Below are 22,630 nucleotides of genomic sequence, written 5' to 3' on the forward strand. Positions count from 1 at the left end.
ACAACTTCCACACACTTCCATTCATTTTAGAGGGAAAGCTTTTTACTATAACATTCACCAAAACTTCTTCTCATTTTCTCATTTTCCTCTAATTCTTCTTTATAAAAAATAATCACTTTTTTTCAAACTTTCTTACACTTTTTCTTTTTTAAATATTTTTTTACTTTTTGTCTCCACTTCCCTTTCATCAAACAAGCCATTAGGCTAAGCGGACTCCATTGTATGAAGGTGTAATTGAAAGTCAGTTATTTATTTGTGCGTAAGATTATTTTTTTTCGTTTTAATTAATAAAATAAGTTTCAAGAAATCATAATAGTTATTTTAAGAAATAAGTTTTTTTTTATTTTTTTATTATGTGAATGATAACAAATAGCTCGACTTAAAGGTGAGAATAATTAGAATCGTATAAGCATGTTATAAGTGAAAGTCTTATGATAGTTTTTATGAATAAAAAAACATTTAGCAAAAGTGAGGGGCAATAAAAAAAGGTTTATAATTAAATTTTGTAGCATTGGGATGCGGAATGGGTGATGTTGCCTTTATTAATATTGGATTCTATAAGAGGGAAGGAAGGAAGGAAAGAATATTAAAGAATGTGGGGAGAGCAATGAGCATGCAGATGCAGATGCAGATGGAGATGATGCAGTGCTGTGGGAACCTTTGGGCTCAGCCACACTATGACTATGGGAGTGTGGAAGTAGCAGAGAAAGAAGGATTAGGATCAGAAGCCAAAGTGGTTTTCAGCGTTTTGGGAATGACGTGTGCTGCCTGCGCTGGATCCGTAGAGAAATCCATCAAACGCTTACCTGGGATTCGAGAGGCCCTTGTTGATGTCTTGAATCATAAAACTCACGTTCTTTACTACCCCAAACTCCTTCATGTGAGTGCACTTCATTCATTCAATTTCCTTTGCTTTCGCCACTTTAATTATTATTCATTCAATTGCTTCTTCACAAATATTCCTGCCTCTCTCTACATGCTTTCGGATCTTCTCTTTTAATTCTCACTTACTCCATTCACACAATTTGTTTTTTCAACTTTATATATTCATAACACAAGAGACCAACAATTCATTCTTTTTTTTTTATAAAAAAGATTGATAAATTTAACAAATAAATAAATTGTTGCACTGTGTTTATAAATTTTGGATATTCATAGTTACATTTGTAAAGAAGGAGGATGGGACTAAGAAAAATAGTAATGATCATTTTTAAATACTCTATTTTTTTCAAAAACCTCACTAACACTTCTCATTCTGTTAAGTGTTATCCTATCACATCAGAGGAAAAAGAGAGCATATATACACAGTTACATGTTATATTCCTAAAATTTTTCTTCTTATCGTATTTGTGATTGTTTGTTTTTAGTCTTTTCAGAAAAGTTGGTAAGTAATTATCACTTAATTAATTGGGTAGATTCCCTTATAGAGCTAAATTATTTTCTTTTGTAAAAAAATATCAAATTAAATTATGTATAATTCTTACATCAGTTAACGAAACTGAAACTAAAAAGGCGGGGATACGCGCGCTTACTTGAAAATAACATTCTTATTTCTTTTAAGTTAGCAGATTGGGTGCCGAAGATACAAGTTTAACAATATGAATTGTTTAATTTAAAATGACCTTTCGATATCAATTATTTTCAGTGCTTATGGGGTCCTTTAAGCATATTTTAGGCATACACGATATATCGTGTCCCAATTTGATCCTTCGTAAAATTTCACAAATTTTTCTACTTTTAATTCTTCAATCAGCGTCTTTAGAATAATGATTACTATAACTTTTAGTTTAAAAATTATAGCTATGACTAGTGATCCTGTTTTGAAAGTAAGTGGCTGATCGTGTGGTGCGTGAGGGAAGTACGTGGAGCAAAGATCTCAAAATTCCCAAGTGCTATGCATATCATGCAGAAATTGTCTGATTAAATCAATAAAGTTATATCCTTTACCAAAAGACTCAATAATTACGTTTTTTTATCAACTCAATAATTACGTTTAAAGAACTGTAATGATTTACCAAAACGCAACTTAAACATTTCAATTTTTACACTCTTGCAGGGAAGAATAATGATTCTTTGAGCTAGTAACATTTCGCTTTCGGTTGTAGTTTATATATAGGCTAGCTCTATCATTTTTACAAGAAAAGCAATTTTATATTTTTGTGAAAGTATTACGCATATCTCGCATTTATTAACCATTTAATCTTTATTTCCGTCACACACAAGTTAAATCTATGTAATTATAAATATGTGTAAGTTTTTTAGCTAGCATATATAGTCGACGGTTGGTAGTTGCGTGTCGAAATTGCAAAGTTGAGAGTCGTTATTGTTATGGTATATAAATACACATATTGCATCTTTGTTGGATAATATATACTATACACAGATCATGCAAGCTGAGTGATAAGATCATATCTGTGATTGTTACGTAAGTGTTTGCTTCCCCAGTTTCGTTTTTCTCATGAAAATGAAATCAGGGCTACGTGGAACAGAAACAGACTAATTATGTTCTTTCATATTTTAGAGATCCATTTTTTATAAGTCTCTCTTATGAAAGGTTATTCAAATTAAATTTCAAAGTAGAATATCATTTTAACTTTCATCGTTATTTCTTTACCTATTTTTCTCCCTTTTCCCTTGTTTCTTTGACTGCGTCATGTTGATGGAAGTACTTGGAGAGGATTGATATTCTTCCAAGCTTTCCATGCAAGGACCGAAATGCTCCATGAGGTTGAACTCCTTGAAGGTGGCAGAATCACCTTGGAGGATTCTCCAATGGTGGAGAAGCACCTAAGAGAGGTTCGGTTACCTCTTGAAAAAGTGAAGAAGCTTGAGAAACCAAGCTTTTAGGAGAAGGAACCTTGAAAGAGAACCTAGGAGGAGGTTTCTCACGAAATTGACTCTTGAAAATGAGAGAGAAATCTGATTTCTAATTCTCATAAATGTCCAAAAGTGATTATAAGTGAAGAGAAAACGAAATTATAGGAAGAGGTAGCTTCTAGGAGAAGCTAACCTTAACCATGGTTCACTAGGAACCATGGTAAGGTGTAGCTAACCTTCCATGGTTTATAAAACTTGTAGGAGAAGCTAACCTTGACCATGGTTCACTTAAGAACCATGGTAAGGTCAGCCTAACCTACCAAGGTTTAGAAACTTGGAAGGCAAGCTTCAAAACTTGAAGAAAGAACTAGTCAATTTTGGCCAAGAACTAAGACACAAGCTAGGTGGTCAAGGCTCCAAAATGCTCCATGATTTATTTTGAAATTCTTTGATTTGGTTTAGTTAGGTTCATCATATGATGATGAGACCTAGCTAAATCAAATCTATGAAAAATTAGGAGCAAAATGAGTCTAATATGCAAAATTTTGCCTAGGTCCAATTCTGGCCCAATTACTAGTCACACCTTCAAGCATTGCTAAATGCCACCCCTTTTTCCCTACTGAAAAAATATAAAATGAATGTATCAACAAAGGAGGTTAAATGGAGTTAAACTCTCCAAGTAACCCACCCTAAAAACATTATACAATCACTAATAAAAGCCAGTAAAGTGCCTCACAAATACAAAGGCAAAAATAAGCTTATACAAAGAAACTACTATATATACAAACATATGAAAAATGTCTTTAAGATCATCTCATTCCTCTTGGTTCTTTTAAGATATCACCTCTTTGATTCCTTGGCCTTGGCCATAGTCTATCACATGTGTCATTATTATTAACATGTTATTATATATTTTTTTTTCCTGTGGTTTATATATAATAACTAAAATAAAAGTGAACACCATTTTACAGTGTTCATTAATAATGCTTCTCAGCCTTTTGTTCCACTTGTGCACGAATATGCTTTTTGTTTTGTCTTTAAAGTTGATGATTAGCTAGCCCACATATCTTGTAACACTTTTATTACTGGATATTATGATATATATTAAAATAATTGTATTTGCTACTAGCATGCCTCGTCAATCCCGAAATTTCCCATGGCTGATTATTATTAATGGCTGTCCTATTAGCACTTTTTGATGATATGCTCCACTTTCTTCCTGTAGCCATTCATCTCAATATTCTCATATCATTTTCAAAGATAGCATTCAATAAAAAATTCTTTTGGCGGATCATCTTATGATCCAATAGTATTATATCTAATTTTATAAACTCTAGCATTAATATCATGATGATATATTTGGGTTTTAGTGATAGAACTAATAATTATTATTGCTAGTTAATAAACATTTATACAATATTATACGAGAACTTTTAAATATAAGTAAAATAATTAAAAGTTAAATGAATACTTAAGAGAAAATTAACTTAATCAACTTTTTTTTATTATAATATATATATATAAATAAAATATAAAAACATATACTCTTAAAGTTTTTATTTTTCAAAAACTCAAAATTTAATTTAATTAATTAATGAGAATATTTTATTGGTGATTTATAATTTTGTTTTATTTTAAAAACAAAGAAACTTCATTGATAAAAAAAAAAAAATCAAAGTTGAAAATCACACGTATAATTTAGATTTAAAGGTTGAAAACTATAAGTAAATTAGCACTTTAATAATAATGTGCATTTTGTTAGGAATTAGATTTTTATGTTTTTTTTTTTCATCGGTCTAATCTGATTCGAGAGTTAAGTAAAACTTAATTAACTTATTTTCATCAAAAATCAAACTTGAATACTGTTCAAACAATTCAATCTTAGAATCAATACATTAATCACTTCTACTGATAAATCATTGGTACATATTTTTGTACAATATCTTTGAATTGAATAAAAAAAAGTTAAAAAGAAATACTTCATTAAAAGTATTAGATCAATTTCCAAGAAAAAATAATGAAATATAAATGGATATTTAGTAATAATCAAGAAGTTGGGTGGAATTAATTAATGTGTTAAACTTAAAATCAAATTATTTGGACAGAACTCAAATTTGACCTTTGATAGAATAATCTTTAACCAAATTTTATTTGTCTCTCAAATATATATATCGTATTAGTTTAAAATAAAACGGTAGAACATTCGGGGGGAAAAATGATATTTGGTACATATTTTGGCTTATATTCACAAGCCATATATTTTTTATACGAAGGTAGAGAGGATACGTGAGGCCATTGAAGATGCTGGATTTGAAGCCAAAGCCATAGAAGACGACTCCAACAACATCTCCATTCAATTATGCCGAATACACATACGAGGCATGACTTGTACTTCTTGTTCTTCCGCTATTGAATCAGCTTTGCAATCCCTTCATGGGGTGCATAAAGCACGAGTGGCCTTAACAACTGAAGAAGCAGAAGTTCGCTATGACCCTAACATTCTCACGCACAACCACATAATGGAGGCTATTCAAGACACAGGGTTTGAAGCTATACTCATAAGCACAGGGGAACACATAACCAAGATAGAACTCAAAATTGATGGCATTAAAAATGATCAATCCCTGAATGCCATTGAACACTCTCTCCGTGCACTCCCAGGTGTTGAAACCACAGACATATATCCAGACACTAACAAAATTGTCATAACTTATAAACCATACTTGACAGGACCAAGAACCTTCATAGAAGTCATAGAATCTACAGAGTCAGGGTGTTTTAAAGCGGTGATATTCCCAAATGATGGAGGAAGAGAAGCACAAAGACAAGAGGAAATTAACCGGTACTTCAAGTTGTTCAAATGGAGTTTGGCTTTCACCATTCCGGTTTTCTTGACATCCATGGTCCTCATGTATATACCTGGAGTTAAACGTGTTTTGGATATCAAAGTTGTAAATATGCTGAACATTGGACTTCTCTTGAGGTGCGAGTTTGCGACCCCGGTGCAGTTTATCATAGGGAGAAGGTTCTATGTTGGTGCATATAAAGCATTTCGCAAAGGTTCTGCTAACATGGATGTGTTGATAGCCTTAGGAACAAATGCAGCCTATTTCTACTCTCTCTATGTTGTGGTAAGGGCTGCTTTCTCTCGGCATTTCAAAGGAAGCGATTTCTTTGAGACCAGTTCTATGCTTATTTCGTTTATTCTATTGGGAAAGTATTTGGAAGTGTTGGCAAAGGGGAAGACATCACAGGCCATTGCAAAGCTTATGGACTTGACGCCCGAGGCAGCAACCTTGTTAACTCATGATGATGAGGGAAATGTGGTTAGTGAAAAACAAATTGATAGCAGGTTGATACAAAAGAATGATGTGATCAAGGTTGTTCCTGGTGCAAAAGTAGCATCGGATGGCTTTGTCATATGGGGTCAAAGTCATGTAAATGAGAGCATGATAACCGGAGAGGCAAGGCCTGTGGGGAAGAGGAAGGGTGATATGGTGATTGGAGGCACTGTGAATGAGAATGGTGTTTTGCATGTTAAGGTGACAAGGGTTGGATCAGAGAGTGCTCTCTCCCAGATTGTTCGACTTGTTGAGTCTGCTCAAATGGCTAAAGCTCCTGTTCAAAAACTTGCAGATCATATTTCTAAATATTTTGTTCCTCTGGTAATTAAGCTTAGTACTAACTACTTTTTTTGGTTTTGTTCTATAGTTGGTATTGTTTAAGGGTTTATTTAGATACAAGTTTAAAAGAGTTTATGAAAAAACTTCTTTATTGAAAATAAAAAGTTTTTCTAATAGAGAAACTCTCACAAACAATTCTAACTTGGAATTTCATTTATGCTCACTAGTGCCCTTTTTTGAAGGTCATTGTGCTTTCTCTTTCGACATGGCTTTCATGGTTTCTCGCTGGAAAGTTACATGCATACCCGAAATCTTGGATACCATCCTCCATGAACAGCTTTGAGCTTGCACTTCAGTTTGGGATTTCGGTTATGGTCATTGCCTGCCCTTGTGCTCTAGGCCTTGCCACTCCTACGGCTGTTATGGTTGGTACTGGAGTTGGTGCAACACAAGGTGTTCTGATCAAAGGGGGGCAAGCATTAGAAAGTGCACACAAGGTGTTCCTATTAGTCCCATTTCATAGTTTGTGTGGAAAAAAACAAATGCAGTTTCTGGCGTAATTTTGTTGCCGTTCTCCAATAAGTTTCACCAAGGGGATTTATATTAATCTTTATATAAACTTTTATTATATATATTACTGAAATAAAATTGTTGAACTATCAAAATTACTTAGAAACTATGCATAAGTTTCGTTCGAATCCTACTAAAATTTCACTCATTAACATATTCAATAACAAAGAGTGTTTTAGAAAGTATATTTCTAACATTTCTCGTGAAACAAAATTCACTCAACTTAAAATGTTGCAGGTGAATTGCATTGTGTTTGATAAGACAGGGACTCTCACAGTTGGGAAGCCAGTGGTTGTAACAACAAAACTCTTCAAAAAAATGTCACTTAAAGATTTTTATGAATTTGCTGCTGCAGCCGAGGTAAGTCTTCTTCCATTTACCATAACTACTTGACTCTGAAATTACATTTAAAAATAGTGTTTATTGTTATACGTATATTAGGTGAACAGTGAGCATCCAATAGCCAAGGCCATTGTCGAGCACGCCAAAAAGATCATAGAAGGTGAAGAAAATCATCCCTGGCCAGAAGCACGCGACTTTGTTTCTATTTCAGGCCATGGAGTGAAGGCCATTGTTCTAAACAAGGAAATAATGGTTGGTAATAAAAAAATGATGTTGGATCATAACATAGCCATTTCAGCAGATGCTGAAGAAATACTAACAGAAGCTGAAAGCCTGGCTCAAACAGTGATTTTAGTATCCTTGGATAAAGAAGTAGCTGGAGTTGTGGCTGTATCTGATCCACTGAAACCTGGTGCCAAAGAAGTTATTTCTATTCTTAATTCCATGAAAATCAAGAGCATCATGGTGACGGGCGATAACTGGGGAACTGCCAACTCCATAGCCAGACAAGCTGGCATGGAAACTGTCATGGCAGAGGCTCAACCCGAGACTAAAGCCACTAAAATAAAAGAATTGCAGGTACATAACAAAATCATGGTCCCAAATGATTACATAACCCTGTCAAAGAATACATGCGTCTCAAATTTTATCACTTAGCTCCCCGTAGCACCAAGCCATCAACTAAGCATATGTAATGAAACCTTTTGGCCGACTTTTTAACATGACAAAACTTATATTAAGTCATTAATCAAATGATCACACAGATATTTTTCCCTAACATCAAATAACTTTCATTAATATATATTAGGAGAGATCAGTCTTCTAAATAGTTATCCGTATCTTGAACAATTTGTCTCTGACTTTCTGCTGCAGAAAACAACACCTTTAATAAAATAAAACAACTAATTCCATTGAAAATATGATACAATTTTTTATTAAAATATCCATGTGTGATTATGTGATTAGAGAACTTGGTGTATGTTGTTATCTCTTTTAATTTAATACAAATTGACAAACATATCTGCACATTAACCTTGCTACTTTTTACTGATTAAAAAAAATATATTTACAGGCTTCTGGGTACACTGTGGCAATGGTGGGAGATGGCATAAACGATTCACCAGCACTTGTGGCAGGTGATGTTGGAATGGCAATAGGTGCTGGTACAGACATAGCTATTGAGGCTGCTGACATTGTTCTAATGAAGAGCAATTTGGAGGATATAATAATTGCAATTGACCTTGCAAACAAAACTTTCTCTCGTATTCGTCTAAACTACATTTGGGCTTTGGGTTACAATCTGCTAGCTATCCCAATTGCTGCAGGCATCCTTTACCCTTCCACTAGATTCCGATTGCCACCATGGGTTGCTGGAGCTGCTATGGCTGCCTCTTCTATCAGTGTTGTTTGCTCATCCCTCTTGTTAAAGAATTACAAGAGACCTACCAAGCTAAACAACTTGGAGATAAATGCTATCAAGATTCAATAGTCAATCTCTTCTTTGTTGGGGACCAAGGATTTTATTTTTATTTACTTTTTGGGAAGGGGTTCATACAAAGTAGATATTCTCGTTTTTCCAATACAGTTTGTACAAAATATATAGATTTTAAATGAGTGAAGTGAACCACATCTTTGTTTAACATTTACAGTATGTTATGCCTAGAATGTCGCACATATTTAATTATATATATTGCTTGTATGAATTAGTGGCTTTCTTTATGATACACACCCATGAGACACCAATGCCTTATGGAAGAAATGGCCATACCCTGAAAGTCTGGAAGACAAAAATAAAAAGAAAATGAATATTTATTCTGGTAAAAAAGCTGAATATAATAATTTGTATTAATGATGTGCATGCATAGGGGATTCAAGACAGATATGCACACGGAGATTGTTGTATTAATAATGGCCGAATTAAATTGGGGGGATGGGATGGCATTACGAAGTAAATGAAGCCCACTACGTCCAGCCCAGATTGAATGGGTCACCCCATGGCCCATGCTGCTATTTATTACAGTATCTGTCTCCTCCTCACTACGCGCTCCACAAATTTTTTTATACTAAATTCTACATCTTCATAATTTTAAGAATAAACTAGATATTAACACCATGCGCGGGTAAAATTATTCAAATTAGTGTTACGTTGAAACGTTTTTTTTCATTAATTGATTTATTAATTTCAAATGTAATTCCTTTAAATTATGTAACATAGCCTTTAAATTTTATGCTCTTCACATTTAATTTCTCTGTCATCATACCTTTTCTTTTATAAATATTTTGTTTTTTTTGACAAACTTTTTTATAAATATTTTATATTTTTTTTGACAAACTTTTACTTGAACACGTCTTTTACATTAACTTTTCAACACATTTTAGTAGAACTATTTTTCCTCTAAAGTATATTTTTTTTGGTAATATATATTATTTTTATTTGATAAAGTGTAAGAATAACTTAAATAATTTTATATCATTTTTTAAGCAACCTTCTCTCTCTCCATCATTTTGTATATTTTATGACTTTGATTTCAAGTTTATTTTTAAGTTTATATATGTATGTATATGCATATATAATTTTAATATATATATATAAGACTAATTAAACTACTAGAGTTAGCTTAATGGTTGGATGGAGAGGGATTAGGGTAGTTAGAAGCATGAGGACCTAGGTTTAATTTTCATTGCGACCATCTTTATAATTTTTCTTATCTTTACAAAAAAAAAATACGAGACTAATTTCAAGGAGAATAAGATTGAATTTAGTCCTAAAAAATGATTAGAAATTATTGTCTCTCAACAAAAACATACAAATTAATTGTATTACAATTCTATTAATGTTTGTTAAATATTTTCTTTTACATATTATGTTTAAAAATTTTACTACTATGCGTTTCATATTTTTTTTAACATTTATTAAAATGTTATTAGAGTAAGTATCTTTTAACTAAATTATCAGATAATTTGTGTTAACATTTTACGAAAAAAAAGGAAAAAAGAAAAAAAATACTATCACCATCTGTATGAGTTATATATTATTTCAAATATTTAATACATGTATTTATATTTTCTTTACATGTAAATCTAATTTTTTAGTTTTGACTAAATGTTTGTTGATTTGTTATTGTAAATTTATAATATTTTTAAATGATAAATTAATAATAATTACATACTATTATTTTTATGATAAATAATTTAATAAATTTAGTCTCTTAATTACAAATCAATACAATCATATATTAATATATGTATAACTATGGATTAAAAATAATTTTAAAGTATTGATTAAACAATATTAATTATAACATTATATAATATAATTGGTATTAACTACTACACATGACATGTTTATTTGATTCAAGGTTAATAATTTTGAAAAATCAAAATAATTAAAAGTATGTATCTTAATCCTCAAAAAGGAAAACAAATATACAAAATACATGTGGTGCGAGGAGAAAAAAGATAAAGGATTTGTTTGTTTAAACTAAAAAGAAGAGTTTGTAAACAAGTATTTTAAAAAAAAATAATTATTATTTAAGGAGTGAATAATAGTTGCTTATAAAAAAGTAGAAAATTACTTATTTAAAAAAAAAAGTTTAGATAAACACATTAAAAATTTTGAAAGTACTTATTTTATTTTAAAAAGTGCCTTTATAAAAAGAAATTTAATGAACATACTCAAAATAAGAAATAAAGAGAGAGAGGGAGAGAAAATATAAAAAAAATGATTGATGTAGAATATTGATTAATACATAAAAAAAAAATACTATTGAAAGTGTTGTATATGAGTGATACATGAAAGTGGAAAAAATGAAAAATATTTACAAATATGAATGACACAAAAAGAGAAGAAAAAAAAATATAGGTTAATAAAATAATGGATATGTATTAAAAGTATAACAACTCAAAAATAATGATCATTGTTAGAGGTGAATGAACAATGGAGAGAAATGTTTTGAGCTCTTTTCTCTAAAATTGAATTAAACACAAGAAGTTCTATTATATGTTATTGTCTTTTTTTTTTAAGTTTCAATCAAAAGTACAATAATTCATTCAAGTGCTCATAGTGTGATATTTCTCTTAACAACTATTTCTTTAAATTATAAAGGTTGACAATTACAATTAAAATAATATATGTAGTGGGAAAAACAAAAAAGGAAAGGAACTCTAACAACAAATTAAAAGAAGAATCAATAATGACATTAAATTACGTTTTGAGAAGATGTCCCTTACAAGAAAAACTATTAAGAAATAAATGATATCTTATCTTGTTTTTTTGTTGAACCTTTCATTATGAAATTTTTATATCAACTTGTGGTAGCCTGCACTTGCACCAATCAATTACTCCTAAGGGTCACTAAACTAACAAAATTGGCTCAAAATACAATAATTAAAACATATTTGTAATTTTTTATTTGAACTAAAATGTGCATAATTTTATAAAATTCAAGAACATGATATGAATTTGCACTAGTTAGAAAAATATTAAAAAGTTATAGATATCTTCTTACATTTGAATAACTATCATTAAGAATATCTAAGCACAATATCCTTTTTACAATGTGATAAATTGAAATATATGATACTATTTGTCAATTCATTTAGTTTTTCCCTGTAACCCAATCATTAACCCCCTTTATGTAAGGTTGGACTTAGCCTCATAACAAATGAAATGATTAAAAGGTAAAAAGAGGAGAAAAAAAGAAGAAAAAAGAAGAAGAAATGATGAATAAAATAGAAGAGAAATCTATTGTTGACATGGGAGATGATTGGATAAAGAGAAAGAGATATTTGAGAGAATATAGGAGGTGATCGGATGAAGAGAATGAGATGATTCATAGAATGATATATATAGTTTTCAATGAAAGTTTAATAACAAATAAAAAAAATATTTTCATAGTTTCAGTTGAAAAGTATTATCCTCTATATAATAATAAAAAGAAAATGTAACAAATTGTGAAATGAGTGAAACATGTCACATAAGTAAAAATGATAATGCGAGAGTCTATAATCTCCAAAAATTTGAGAAGATAATGTCATAATATGCAATCCAATCTTTACATTTAAATAATTTAAAAGTATTACCTTCTATATAATAATAATTAATAATAATAATAATAAATATAAAAAAGTGTAACAAATTGTAAAATGAGAAAAACATGCTATATAAGCAAAAATGTTGATACGAGAGTGTTTATAATCTCTTAAAATTTGAGATGATAACATAATAACTCACAACCTAGTCTTTATATTATAACCAAATAGATGAATGAGTTATAAAGTAGTACTTTCTCTCCTAAATATTTATTAAAATGATAAAATTATACAAATAGTTATTAAAATATTAAAAAATATCATTTTACTCCGTTAATATATTTTATTAATATTGATGGATTAACTTAAACGATTTTTAGCATTTCAAAGACAATGTAGCATGATTTTTATCATTTTAAGGAATATTTATATAATTCTATTACTCTAAGCAGTACCCAAAGGACAATAGTTCATGGAGCAAGCTAGTGTTATATTCTAATCTTAACTAATTTTTTATATGATACATAAAGTTGTTGAAAATGATTCTTAAAGCTGTGCTGGAAATATTTTGCGAAAAAATATGAAAAAATTGGATCTTGCAATAAATTGAAATTAAAATTGAAGATGATAGATTTTCATTAAAATTTATAGAAGATAATATTTATGTATAGATTTATAATCAATTTAAAACTTTAAACAAATTTTATCTAATAACAATTCTATTTGTTAAGATTATATTGAATAATTAGACATAAAATATAAAAAATAAAATAATGAAAAAATTATTCAAAATTTAAATAAAATAAAATCTCATAAATATGACAAAATGGTATATTATATATTTTTTGGAAGTGGGTAAGGTGAAATAGATTTATAGAAAAGAAAAACTAGAATGCTAGGAGCGTGCAGCAAATCTGCAATGTGGCTTAGATATGGGATGTGATGTGTGATTTCGTACATACTGACATATAACATTTCCGGATGAAGTGGTCCGCATAGCATTACCAGAGAAACGAAACTAGTAAGACAAGAAGGACAAGTCAGAAACTGAAACAGAAACACGGGTATCCTTTGTCTTTAGCACCATGCATCGTAGACAGTGTCTGTGATGTGCCCATTCACTACTCACTAGTATAGTAAACTAACTGAGTAATGCAATGCCATTGTGATTGGGGTCACCAACCACCCTTTCTATTTTCTATTTCTAAGCTATGCACCAACCACTTCTTTTCTCCCTTCCCTCACTCCAACACACCCTTCTTTTTTTTTCGCTTCTTGTTGTTGCCTCCTTGTCACTTCCACTATGCTATTGCCTCTTCAATAAACGAGGTATTCCCAACTAAGCTCGTGCTTCAAGAACCAACACCATTTCCTAGTCCATATCTCATGCATACTGTCTTCTCTCTCTCTCTCTCTCTTTAATTCTTTTTTGCAGCATTCACTGTTATTACTAGTAACAGCAAAATCTGAAATGATTTTTGAAGGTTAAGGACCTTAAGGTTAATGTGATTCAGGTTTGCTGGTTTTCTTGGTATGGTTAGTTAGTTTTCATTTTTTAGCTGCATCATGCATGATGTTGTCGTAAGTCACATTTATTATTATTATTATTTTAAGTTTTTGGGATGAGTCCCTTCACCTGCGCAAAGCTCATGTGTGTGTGCCGTATTTAATGGATCACTAACTTGGAGCTGAAAAAGCAATCAGTGCCACATGCTGGTTTCTTTAAATGCGTGTACATAAATAGTTCCGGGAGGGTTTGGCACATGAGCTTGATTTATGAAGAGATATATGTTGACCCCATTTTTCTTTTTTCCTGCCAATCCTTCATATTTGCTCAGATTTTGGTACTTTCCAACTCTACTTTTATTTCTAGTGGCTTTGCATTGATCTATTGCTCACTGAACAGGACAAGCAAAGATCTTCTTGAACCTGTTACTCGTTTAGATCCCCTGCAAATCTGCTCTCCAAGGTGATGTATCAGTTTTATAACCCCCTTCTTTGTTTCCATTAGAACTGATGTTTGCTGCTGAGATTTTTTCCCCCTCATTCAATATATTTTTTGATTCGTCTTGTGAACAGTAACTGCTACATAGCCCCTCTCTCCTAAATAATACACTATCATGCAAGCTCTGTACCTTATTTTAAATGTTCCTATTGCCTTTTTTAGCCTTTCTGTGGAACTAGCAGATGTTTTACTTTGCCACAGCAAATATAGTGTGATATGAGAATGAAGACATTGGATTGGCCGTGTTACATGCTTTTTACTTGAGAAAAGAAGCTTATTCACTAGTTAGTTTATTATTCTCTTTTTGTTTCCTGAAAATTTTCCCAACATGATTGAGGCATTTGTTTTAAAAATGAAAATTTGAATGATTTAGTACAACCAATACTTTTGACCAATATACCACCACCTGTTCTTTTATTCCGCATCTCACAAAGTCACAATTTACAGGAGGGACGTTGATACCCTTTTACTATTTTCTTGTTAGTGCCTCTATCTTCCGCAACATCTAGGTTCCTAGTAGAGTAGTAGCTTACCTCTTGATCTAATTACGTTGGGCATGGAAATATGCATTAATACATATATATTTGCTGTTGCACAGTTTTTTTCGGGGTCATAATAGATATATTCAGTTTTTATACTTTGATCTAATTATGTTGATTGTTATTCATCACTATCATAGTTTTCCTTTGCTGTATGGATGCATGGTCAACCCTGTATTTGCCACGCTCATCACCTTCTTGGACCGAGGCTAAATCTAATCATCACATATTTAGATGTTTTGCTATGTATGTAAATGCAAAATGCAAAATATACAAAAATATGCATCTAGAGAGTCATGTGAGATTTATACTCGTCTAGTCAAGCAGCTTTGTCCCATAATTGAAATTTCAGTTGTTTTGTCGTCACTTATTTATTCCTCTCTTTGTAGGTATTTACAATTATCGTTCAGTTCTCGCTTAAATCTCATTGGATACAGAAACCCGACTACCGCATTCAATTATGAACAACTTCAAGTTAGGGGTAGATGTGGTTAGTGCTCACAATCTATTACCTAAAGATGGACAAGGTTCATCCAATGCATTTGTGGAACTGTACTTCGATGGCCAAAAGTTCCGTACGACCATAAAGGAAAGGGATCTTAACCCTGTTTGGAATGAGAGCTTCTACTTCAATATATCTGACCCTTCTAATCTTCACTATCTCACACTTGATGTCTATGTCCACTGCCATGCCAAGGCTACTAACTCCACTTCATTTCTCGGCAAGGCTAGCCTTACTGGGACTTCTTTTGTCCCTTACTGTGATGCAGTTGTCATGCACTATCCATTGGAAAAGCGGGGTATGTTCTCTCGTGTAAGAGGAGAGATTGGCCTTAAAGTTTACATCACTAATGACTCAACCATAAAATCATCTGTTCCAACTCCTACAGTTGAGTCCATGGCAACAAACAATCCCAGCTCAGCACATGCAGAAGTTCGAGCACCTGTAAATTCAATGACAAATAGTTTGCCAAATGAAAAGGTTGAGTCAAGACACACATTCCATCATCTCCCTAACGCAAACCATCATCAGCACCAGCACCAACAACATTCCTCTGGCTTTGCAGATACTCATTATGTAACAAAGTATGAAGCTGATCAAATGAAATCTGAACCACAACCTATGAGGCTAGTACGCACTTCCACATCAGTACAACCAGTCGATTTTGCACTGAAGGAAACAAGTCCATATCTTGGCGGGGGAAGAGTTGTTGGGGGTCGAGTTATTCACAAAGACAAGACTGCTAGTACATATGATCTTGTGGAAAGGATGTACTTTCTGTATGTCAGGGTTGTCAAAGCCCGTGAGCTTCCTGCAATGGATGTTACTGGGAGTCTTGATCCATTTGTTGAGGTGAGAATTGGCAACTACAAAGGTATCACTAAACACTTTGATAAGAATCAAAGTCCTGAATGGAATCAGGTGTTTGCCTTTTCAAAGGACCGGATGCAAGCATCCGTACTAGATGTTGTGATCAAGGACAAGGATCTCATAAAAGATGATTTTGTAGGCATTGTGAGGTTTGACATAAATGAGGTTCCATTGAGAGTACCGCCAGATAGCCCTTTGGCACCAGAGTGGTACCGCCTTGAGGACAAGAAAGGGGAGAAGATAAAAGGTGAGTTGATGCTTGCTGTCTGGATTGGTACTCAAGCAGATGAGGCTTTTTCTGATGCATGGCATTCAGATGCAGCCACACCTGTTGACAGCACACATGCAATCTCTGCAGTGATGCGTTCAAAGGTCTATCATGCACCAAGATTATGGTATGTGCGTGTCAATGTGGTGGAGGCACAGGACTTGGTTCCTACAGAGAAAATGCGTTTCCCTGATGTGTATGCCAAGGTGCAGATTGGAAACCAAGTGCTGAAAACAAAGACAGTTCCGGCCAGAACACTAAGCGCACTCTGGAATGAGGATCTTGTGTTTGTTGCTGCTGAACCTTTTGAAGATCATTTAGTCATTTCGGTTGAAGACCGGGTGAGTCCCGGAAAAGATGAGATCATTGGGAGGGTCATCATACCACTGAACCTTGTGGAGAGGCGTGCGGATGATAGAATCATTCATTCTCGATGGTTCAACTTAGAAAAGCCAGTTGCTATAGATGTTGATCAGTTGAAGAAAGAAAAGTTCTCAAGCAGAATTCAGCTCCGTTTGTGTCTAGATGGAGGATATCATGTTCTTGATGAGTCGACTCATTACAGCAGCGATCTCCGCCCTACAGCAAAGCAACTGTGGAAGCCTCCAATTGGTGTTTTAGAACTTGGAGTGCTGAATGCTGTAGGTCTCCCCCCAATGAAAACAAGGGATAGTAGGGGCACATCTGACACATACTGTGTAGCAAAATATGGTCACAAATGGGTCAGAACAAGAACCATTGTTGATAATCTGTGTCCAAAGTACAACGAGCAATACACTTGGGAGGTTTTTGATCACGCCACAGTTCTTACAGTTGGTGTGTTTGACAACAGCCAAATCGGGGAAAAGGGTAATGGTTCTTCAAAGGACTTGAAAATTGGAAAGGTAAGAATTCGCATCTCTACTCTTGAAACAGGCAGGATTTATACTCACTCATATCCTTTGTTGGTTCTTCACGCAACCGGGATTAAGAAGATGGGTGAACTTCACCTAGCAATAAGGTTTTCATGCACTTCTTTTGCAAACATGCTTTACCTATACTCACGGCCACTGCTGCCAAAGATGCACTACATAAGGCCTTTCTCAGTGACGCAGCTAGACATGCTACGCCACCAAGCAATGAACATACTGGCGGCACGGCTAGGCCGAGCAGAGCCACCACTTCGCAAGGAAGTGGTGGAATACATGTCAGACGTAGACTCACACCTTTGGAGCATGCGGCGAAGCAAGGCGAATTTCTTCAGGCTCATGACTGTCTTCTCTGGTGTGTTTGCAGTTGGGAAGTGGTTTGGTGATATCTGCATGTGGAGGAATCCTATCACAACAGTGCTGGTTCATGTGCTGTTTCTCATGCTTGTTTGCTTCCCGGAATTGATCTTGCCAACTGTTTTCCTCTACATGTTTCTGATAGGGGTGTGGAACTTCAGGTATCGACCAAGGTACCCTCCTCACATGAACACAAGAATCTCACAGGCTGAGGCAGTGCACCAGGATGAGTTAGATGAAGAGTTTGACACTTTCCCCACGAGCAGAAACCCGGAGCTAGTGAGAATGAGGTATGATCGTTTGAGGAGTGTGGCTGGAAGGATTCAAACAGTGGTTGGTGATTTGGCCAGCCAGGGAGAGAGGATTCAGGCACTGTTAAGCTGGAGAGATCCACGTGCTACAGCCATATTCATCACATTCTGTCTCTTATCTGCGTTTGTACTGTATGTTACTCCTTTTCAAGCTGTGGCTGGTTTGGCAGGGTTTTACATCATGAGGCATCCAAGATTTCGCCACAGGCTGCCATGTACCCCAGTCAACTTTTTCCGGCGCCTGCCTGCAAGAACAGACAGTATGTTGTAGAGAGATGCTGCGAGTGTGTAGTAGTAGTGTAAGTGATGTTTCAAAACCAGGTTTTCTCCCTTTTGTTATTTTATCTGGTATTTACTTTGTTTTTGTTATGTAAGGCTATAATTTATGTTATTTTCTACCATGCTCAAGCTGAGAACTGAGAAGGACTTCTAATTTATATGTTGATTGCTTAGCTGCAAATCAGTAAGACTTGACTTGAATGAATATAATTATCTTTCTTCAAATGTTTTGGTCTTTGACTTGCTCTAGTACATGTAATTACGAGTCAAGATCTTAACCAGTGTAGAGTTTTGGGAAAATTCAGATCGAGACTATGATTTTAATCACTTAGTTATCTTGAATACCTGTTTCATTTGATGCTAATTTCGTTTTTTTACAACTAGGGAAAAACTGTTGAAAAGAGTGGTATGGCGATCAACAATATTTTGACTACTCAGAAAATCAAACATTTGAAAAATAGCCCACCCGAGTGATCATGTTCCACCTCTTTGAGAGGATGAACAATAATTGCATTATGAATGTCAACCCTCTACAACAAAATGAATTTTCAGTGATATTTAATATTATTTTTAATGATAATAAAAATGATTACAAAATATTTTATTGGTATTTCCTCATAAACAGTTGATAAAGTAGTTATCGACAATTATTTTTCATGAAGGGGTATTTATATTTATCAAGAGGAAGATTATAATTTTGTTAAGGTTATTTCACACACAACTTCACAATAATGAGATATAGTGTATTTTGAGTCTAAGGCCTTACAGTTTTACTCTTCATTATCGTCTAAAAAACCTCTCAATCATTAAAATATATGTATATTTTATAAATTGTTATCTCTCTTCTTATTTTTATTAATGTAAGACTTTGTTTGTATCTTAATAAATCGAAAAAAATGTATGCATTTTTGTGACATTTTTTTGCTGATATTTAATATTTTTTACTATTATCACTAAAAATTTAAGAAAAGATTCTTAATTTATATATTTTTTAATTATCTTATCTTTAGTGTAAGACTTGTAAGGTGAGAGTTGTTCTTTAGTTATATATTGAATTTTTTTCAATACATTTCCTCAAGTCTAAATGGTGGACAATTTGATATCATCTTAGAATAATGTATTATAAGTCTAATTCAACCATACAAAATTAGTTTATAAGGTGAGAATTATTATCTACTGATATATTCTTTAATGCGTTACTTAAATTTTTCTCAATCAAATAAATTAAAAGTTATTCTTACTATTTTTTTATTGATCATTTTCAATAATTACTCTAATAAATATATTTTTTATGATTATTATTTCTTAATCATTAATATTTTTATTAGATAATGAAAGAGAGATAATTAATTTATTATTATTAAATAATTTCTATTAATGATAAATTTTTATATAACATAAATATATTTTTAATAATTATTATTTATTAACTAATAATATTTTTATTATAATAAAATAAAAATAATTAATTTATTATTATTAAATAATTGTTGCTAATAATAAATTTTGACTTAACTACCACTAAAATATGCCATTCTGCAAACGTATTGTGTCTAGGAGCACGACTAGACGACGTGCACATTATTATTTATTCAAGGGAAAAGTACTACATGCTTGCATGATAAATGAAATGGATTATTTTTTTTGGGTAGATGATAGATGAAATGGTATAACGATTGAATAATATAAACGTGGCAATTGTAGGAAGTCACGCTTATTGGGAGTAACTTAAAAAAAAAGCGTAAGACTAAGATGGATTTGATACTACGTATGTCGACTTTTCCGATCTCAATCTGAAACCGTGTATCGGGGAGTATAACCGCATAATATAGCCTAATTCCAATCTCGATGTGCATATAACTTAATCAAGAAAAATTCCCACGAGCTTGCATGAAAAAGTATTAGGTGAGAAAACCATGATTAAGTTTCCCTCTACAATATAAAAGCCAGAAGGTATACCACATTGTTCTCACCCAGAAAATGGCAGTGTCTATATCCAGAAGAAGACCAAAATCATCTAAAAAACTTGAGGCTAAACAATCTTACTTTGGCTTTACAATCCTATACAACTTTCTTAGTAGAATTTCTGCTTTAGTCTTCCTTATAATCCTTATCTACTTGTGGTCCTCCTTCTCCACCTTAATAACAGGAAACATCATTCATGTTTGCTTTTCCACAAGGAAGCTCAATAGCCTCTATTGTCTATCTGCAGGTACACATCCCTCCTTTGAAATCCCAACTTCCACAAACAACAATACTTCTATTATTACCCCTGGAATTGGTCACGGTAATGCAACAGAAACTGGTAAGTTTCCAAATATACCACGTCTGGTTACTACTAGAAATAGAGTAGATATGAATGATAGAGACGAAAGGGTTGCAAGTGCTGTTAAGGTAGTGGAGGAACAATTGCAGGTCCACCGATCATGGAGGTCAAACAAAAACTATGCAACTTGTGATGGTCAAGGAATATACGTATATGATTTGCCATCCAAGTTTAACAAAGACTTGGTGGGTCAATGCCGTGACATGGTTCCATGGCAAAACTTCTGCGGCTATTTGAGTAACGAGGGGTTGGGTGAGCCAATAGCCAACCTTGGCAAAGGATGGCATAAGACTCACCAGTACTCACTGGAACTCATTTTTCATTCGAGGGTCTTGAAGCATCCATGCAGGGTTTATGATGAAAAGGGTGCAAAGTTGTTCTATGTTCCATTCTATGGTGGTTTGGACATCTTGAGATGGCATTTCAAGAACGTGTCAAACGATGTCAAGGACAGTTTGGGTCTGGAATTGGTCAAGTGGCTTGAGAGTCAAGGACCGTGGAAAAGGAACTCAGGTAAGGATCATGTGTTTGTGTTGGGCAAGATTTCGTGGGATTTTAGAAGAAGCAGTGAAACTCTTTGGGGTACTAGATTGTTAGAGCTTGAGAAAATGCAAAACCCCATTAAGCTCTTGATTGAACGCCAACCGTGGCATGTGAATGACATTGGAATTCCTCATCCAACTAATTTCCATCCACATTCAGGCAATGATGTAGTCTCTTGGCAAATGAAAATCATGAGATCAAATCGCAAACACCTTGTTAGTTTTGCTGGGGCTGCACGTGCTGATGCAGAAGAAAACATAAGGTCAATATTAATCAACCAATGCACTTCTTTTGGTAATGATAAATGTCATTTTCTGAATTGTAGTTCTTCAAAGTGTGATGAGGCTGAGTCAGTAATAGAACTTTTTGTGGAGTCTGAGTTCTGTTTGCAACCACCAGGGGATAGTCCAACAAGAAAATCTGTGTTTGACTCACTCATATCAGGTTGCATCCCAGTTCTCTTTGATCCTTTCACAGCCTATTACCAATATCCCTGGCACTTACCCCATGATCATGACAAGTACTCAGTGTTTATGGACAAAAAAGAGGTGACACAAATGAATGTGAACATTGTGGAGAGGCTAAGCAATATTTCGTTAAGAGAGAGGGAAAACATGAGGAGGTATATTATATATGAACTATTGCCTGGATTGTTATATGGGGATTACAATGCTGAGCTTGACAAGTTTCAGGACGCATTTGCTATTACAATGAATAATCTGCTTGAGAGGGTTAGCAGATTAGATGAAGCACACAAGGATTGACTCTCTTCTGTTTATTTACATTCAATACCCTATGTAGTGTTTTGATTTCCTTTTTGCTCTTTCCACAATTACTCACTAACAATACTTGTAACGATCTTTCATCAATAGTAAAGTGCAACAGACGAGAGTATTATTTTTTTTCCTTGTTAATTGATCGATCTACCTAAACTTCTTCTCGATGTTATTATTTAGTTTATCTGCCTCTACTTTGAAGCATATATATGAGCACTAACATTAGGAATTTTTTTCAAGTCATAAATGTTGTTCGAGTTTACCTACTAATCATCAAGGGGGTGAGTACTTGATCACCGACAAATTAACAATAGCTTCTTAGGGAGCTAGCTTTAGATCAAGTCCAAAGATGCAATTTATTATAATTGTTTTAAGCCTTTATTTTATAACTTCTGTATGGATCTTATAATAACACTTTCATTTATTGAAACAAATTTAACAAATGAACTTCATAAATCATCATAAAGTTAGAATTAAATATCTTGTTGTTCATGTTATATACTTGTTTTTCATTTTTGGTCTTTAAAAGATTTTTACTTAACTTATGGTTCTTGTAGAATTTA

The 22,630-nt window shown here is 33.2% G+C and overlaps 3 protein-coding genes across 9 annotated transcripts; all 3 read left to right on the forward strand.

Annotated features, from left to right (window-relative positions):
* Positions 1–438: 438 nt before the first annotated feature.
* LOC109801598 (putative copper-transporting ATPase HMA5) lies at positions 439–9,055 on the forward strand. 3 transcript variants are annotated; one of them, XM_083066507.1, is made up of 6 exons: positions 439–880; positions 5,091–6,482; positions 6,668–6,937; positions 7,248–7,370; positions 7,452–7,931; positions 8,425–9,055. In XM_083066507.1, the coding sequence occupies exons 1-6, from the start codon at positions 524–526 to the stop codon at positions 8,839–8,841; spliced, it is 3,039 nt and encodes a 1,012-aa protein (XP_082922633.1). In that variant the 5' UTR covers positions 439–523; the 3' UTR covers positions 8,842–9,055. The 3 variants fall into 3 exon arrangements, with proteins under 3 accessions (XP_082922633.1, XP_020218296.1, XP_082922634.1); XM_020362707.3 differs by having other exon boundaries at positions 445–880; positions 6,683–6,937; XM_083066508.1 differs by having other exon boundaries at positions 747–880; positions 5,095–6,482.
* Positions 9,056–13,449: 4,394 nt separating this feature from the next.
* Positions 13,450–18,647, forward strand: LOC109801185 (multiple C2 domain and transmembrane region protein 7). 5 transcript variants are annotated; one of them, XM_083066580.1, is made up of 4 exons: positions 13,450–13,712; positions 13,819–13,919; positions 14,290–14,352; positions 15,317–18,647. In XM_083066580.1, exon 4 carries the CDS (start codon positions 15,388–15,390, stop codon positions 18,412–18,414), a length of 3,027 nt encoding a protein of 1,008 aa, XP_082922706.1. In that variant the 5' UTR covers positions 13,450–13,712; positions 13,819–13,919; positions 14,290–14,352; positions 15,317–15,387; the 3' UTR covers positions 18,415–18,647. The 5 variants fall into 5 exon arrangements, with proteins under 5 accessions (XP_082922706.1, XP_020217784.1, XP_082922704.1 ...); XM_020362195.3 differs by having other exon boundaries at positions 13,819–13,914; XM_083066578.1 differs by having other exon boundaries at positions 13,819–13,897.
* A 1,606-nt stretch (positions 18,648–20,253) lies between these two features.
* Positions 20,254–22,193, forward strand: LOC109800558 (xyloglucan-specific galacturonosyltransferase 1). The gene has a single exon (XM_020361338.3). The coding sequence runs from the start codon at positions 20,403–20,405 to the stop codon at positions 22,053–22,055; it is 1,653 nt and encodes a 550-aa protein (XP_020216927.1). The 5' UTR covers positions 20,254–20,402; the 3' UTR covers positions 22,056–22,193.
* Positions 22,194–22,630: the final 437 nt, after the last annotated feature.

This window comes from Cajanus cajan, chromosome 11 (genome assembly GCF_000230855.2).
Source record: "Cajanus cajan strain Asha chromosome 11, NIPB_CcT2T_4, whole genome shotgun sequence".
Taxonomy (NCBI): domain Eukaryota; kingdom Viridiplantae; phylum Streptophyta; class Magnoliopsida; order Fabales; family Fabaceae; genus Cajanus; species Cajanus cajan.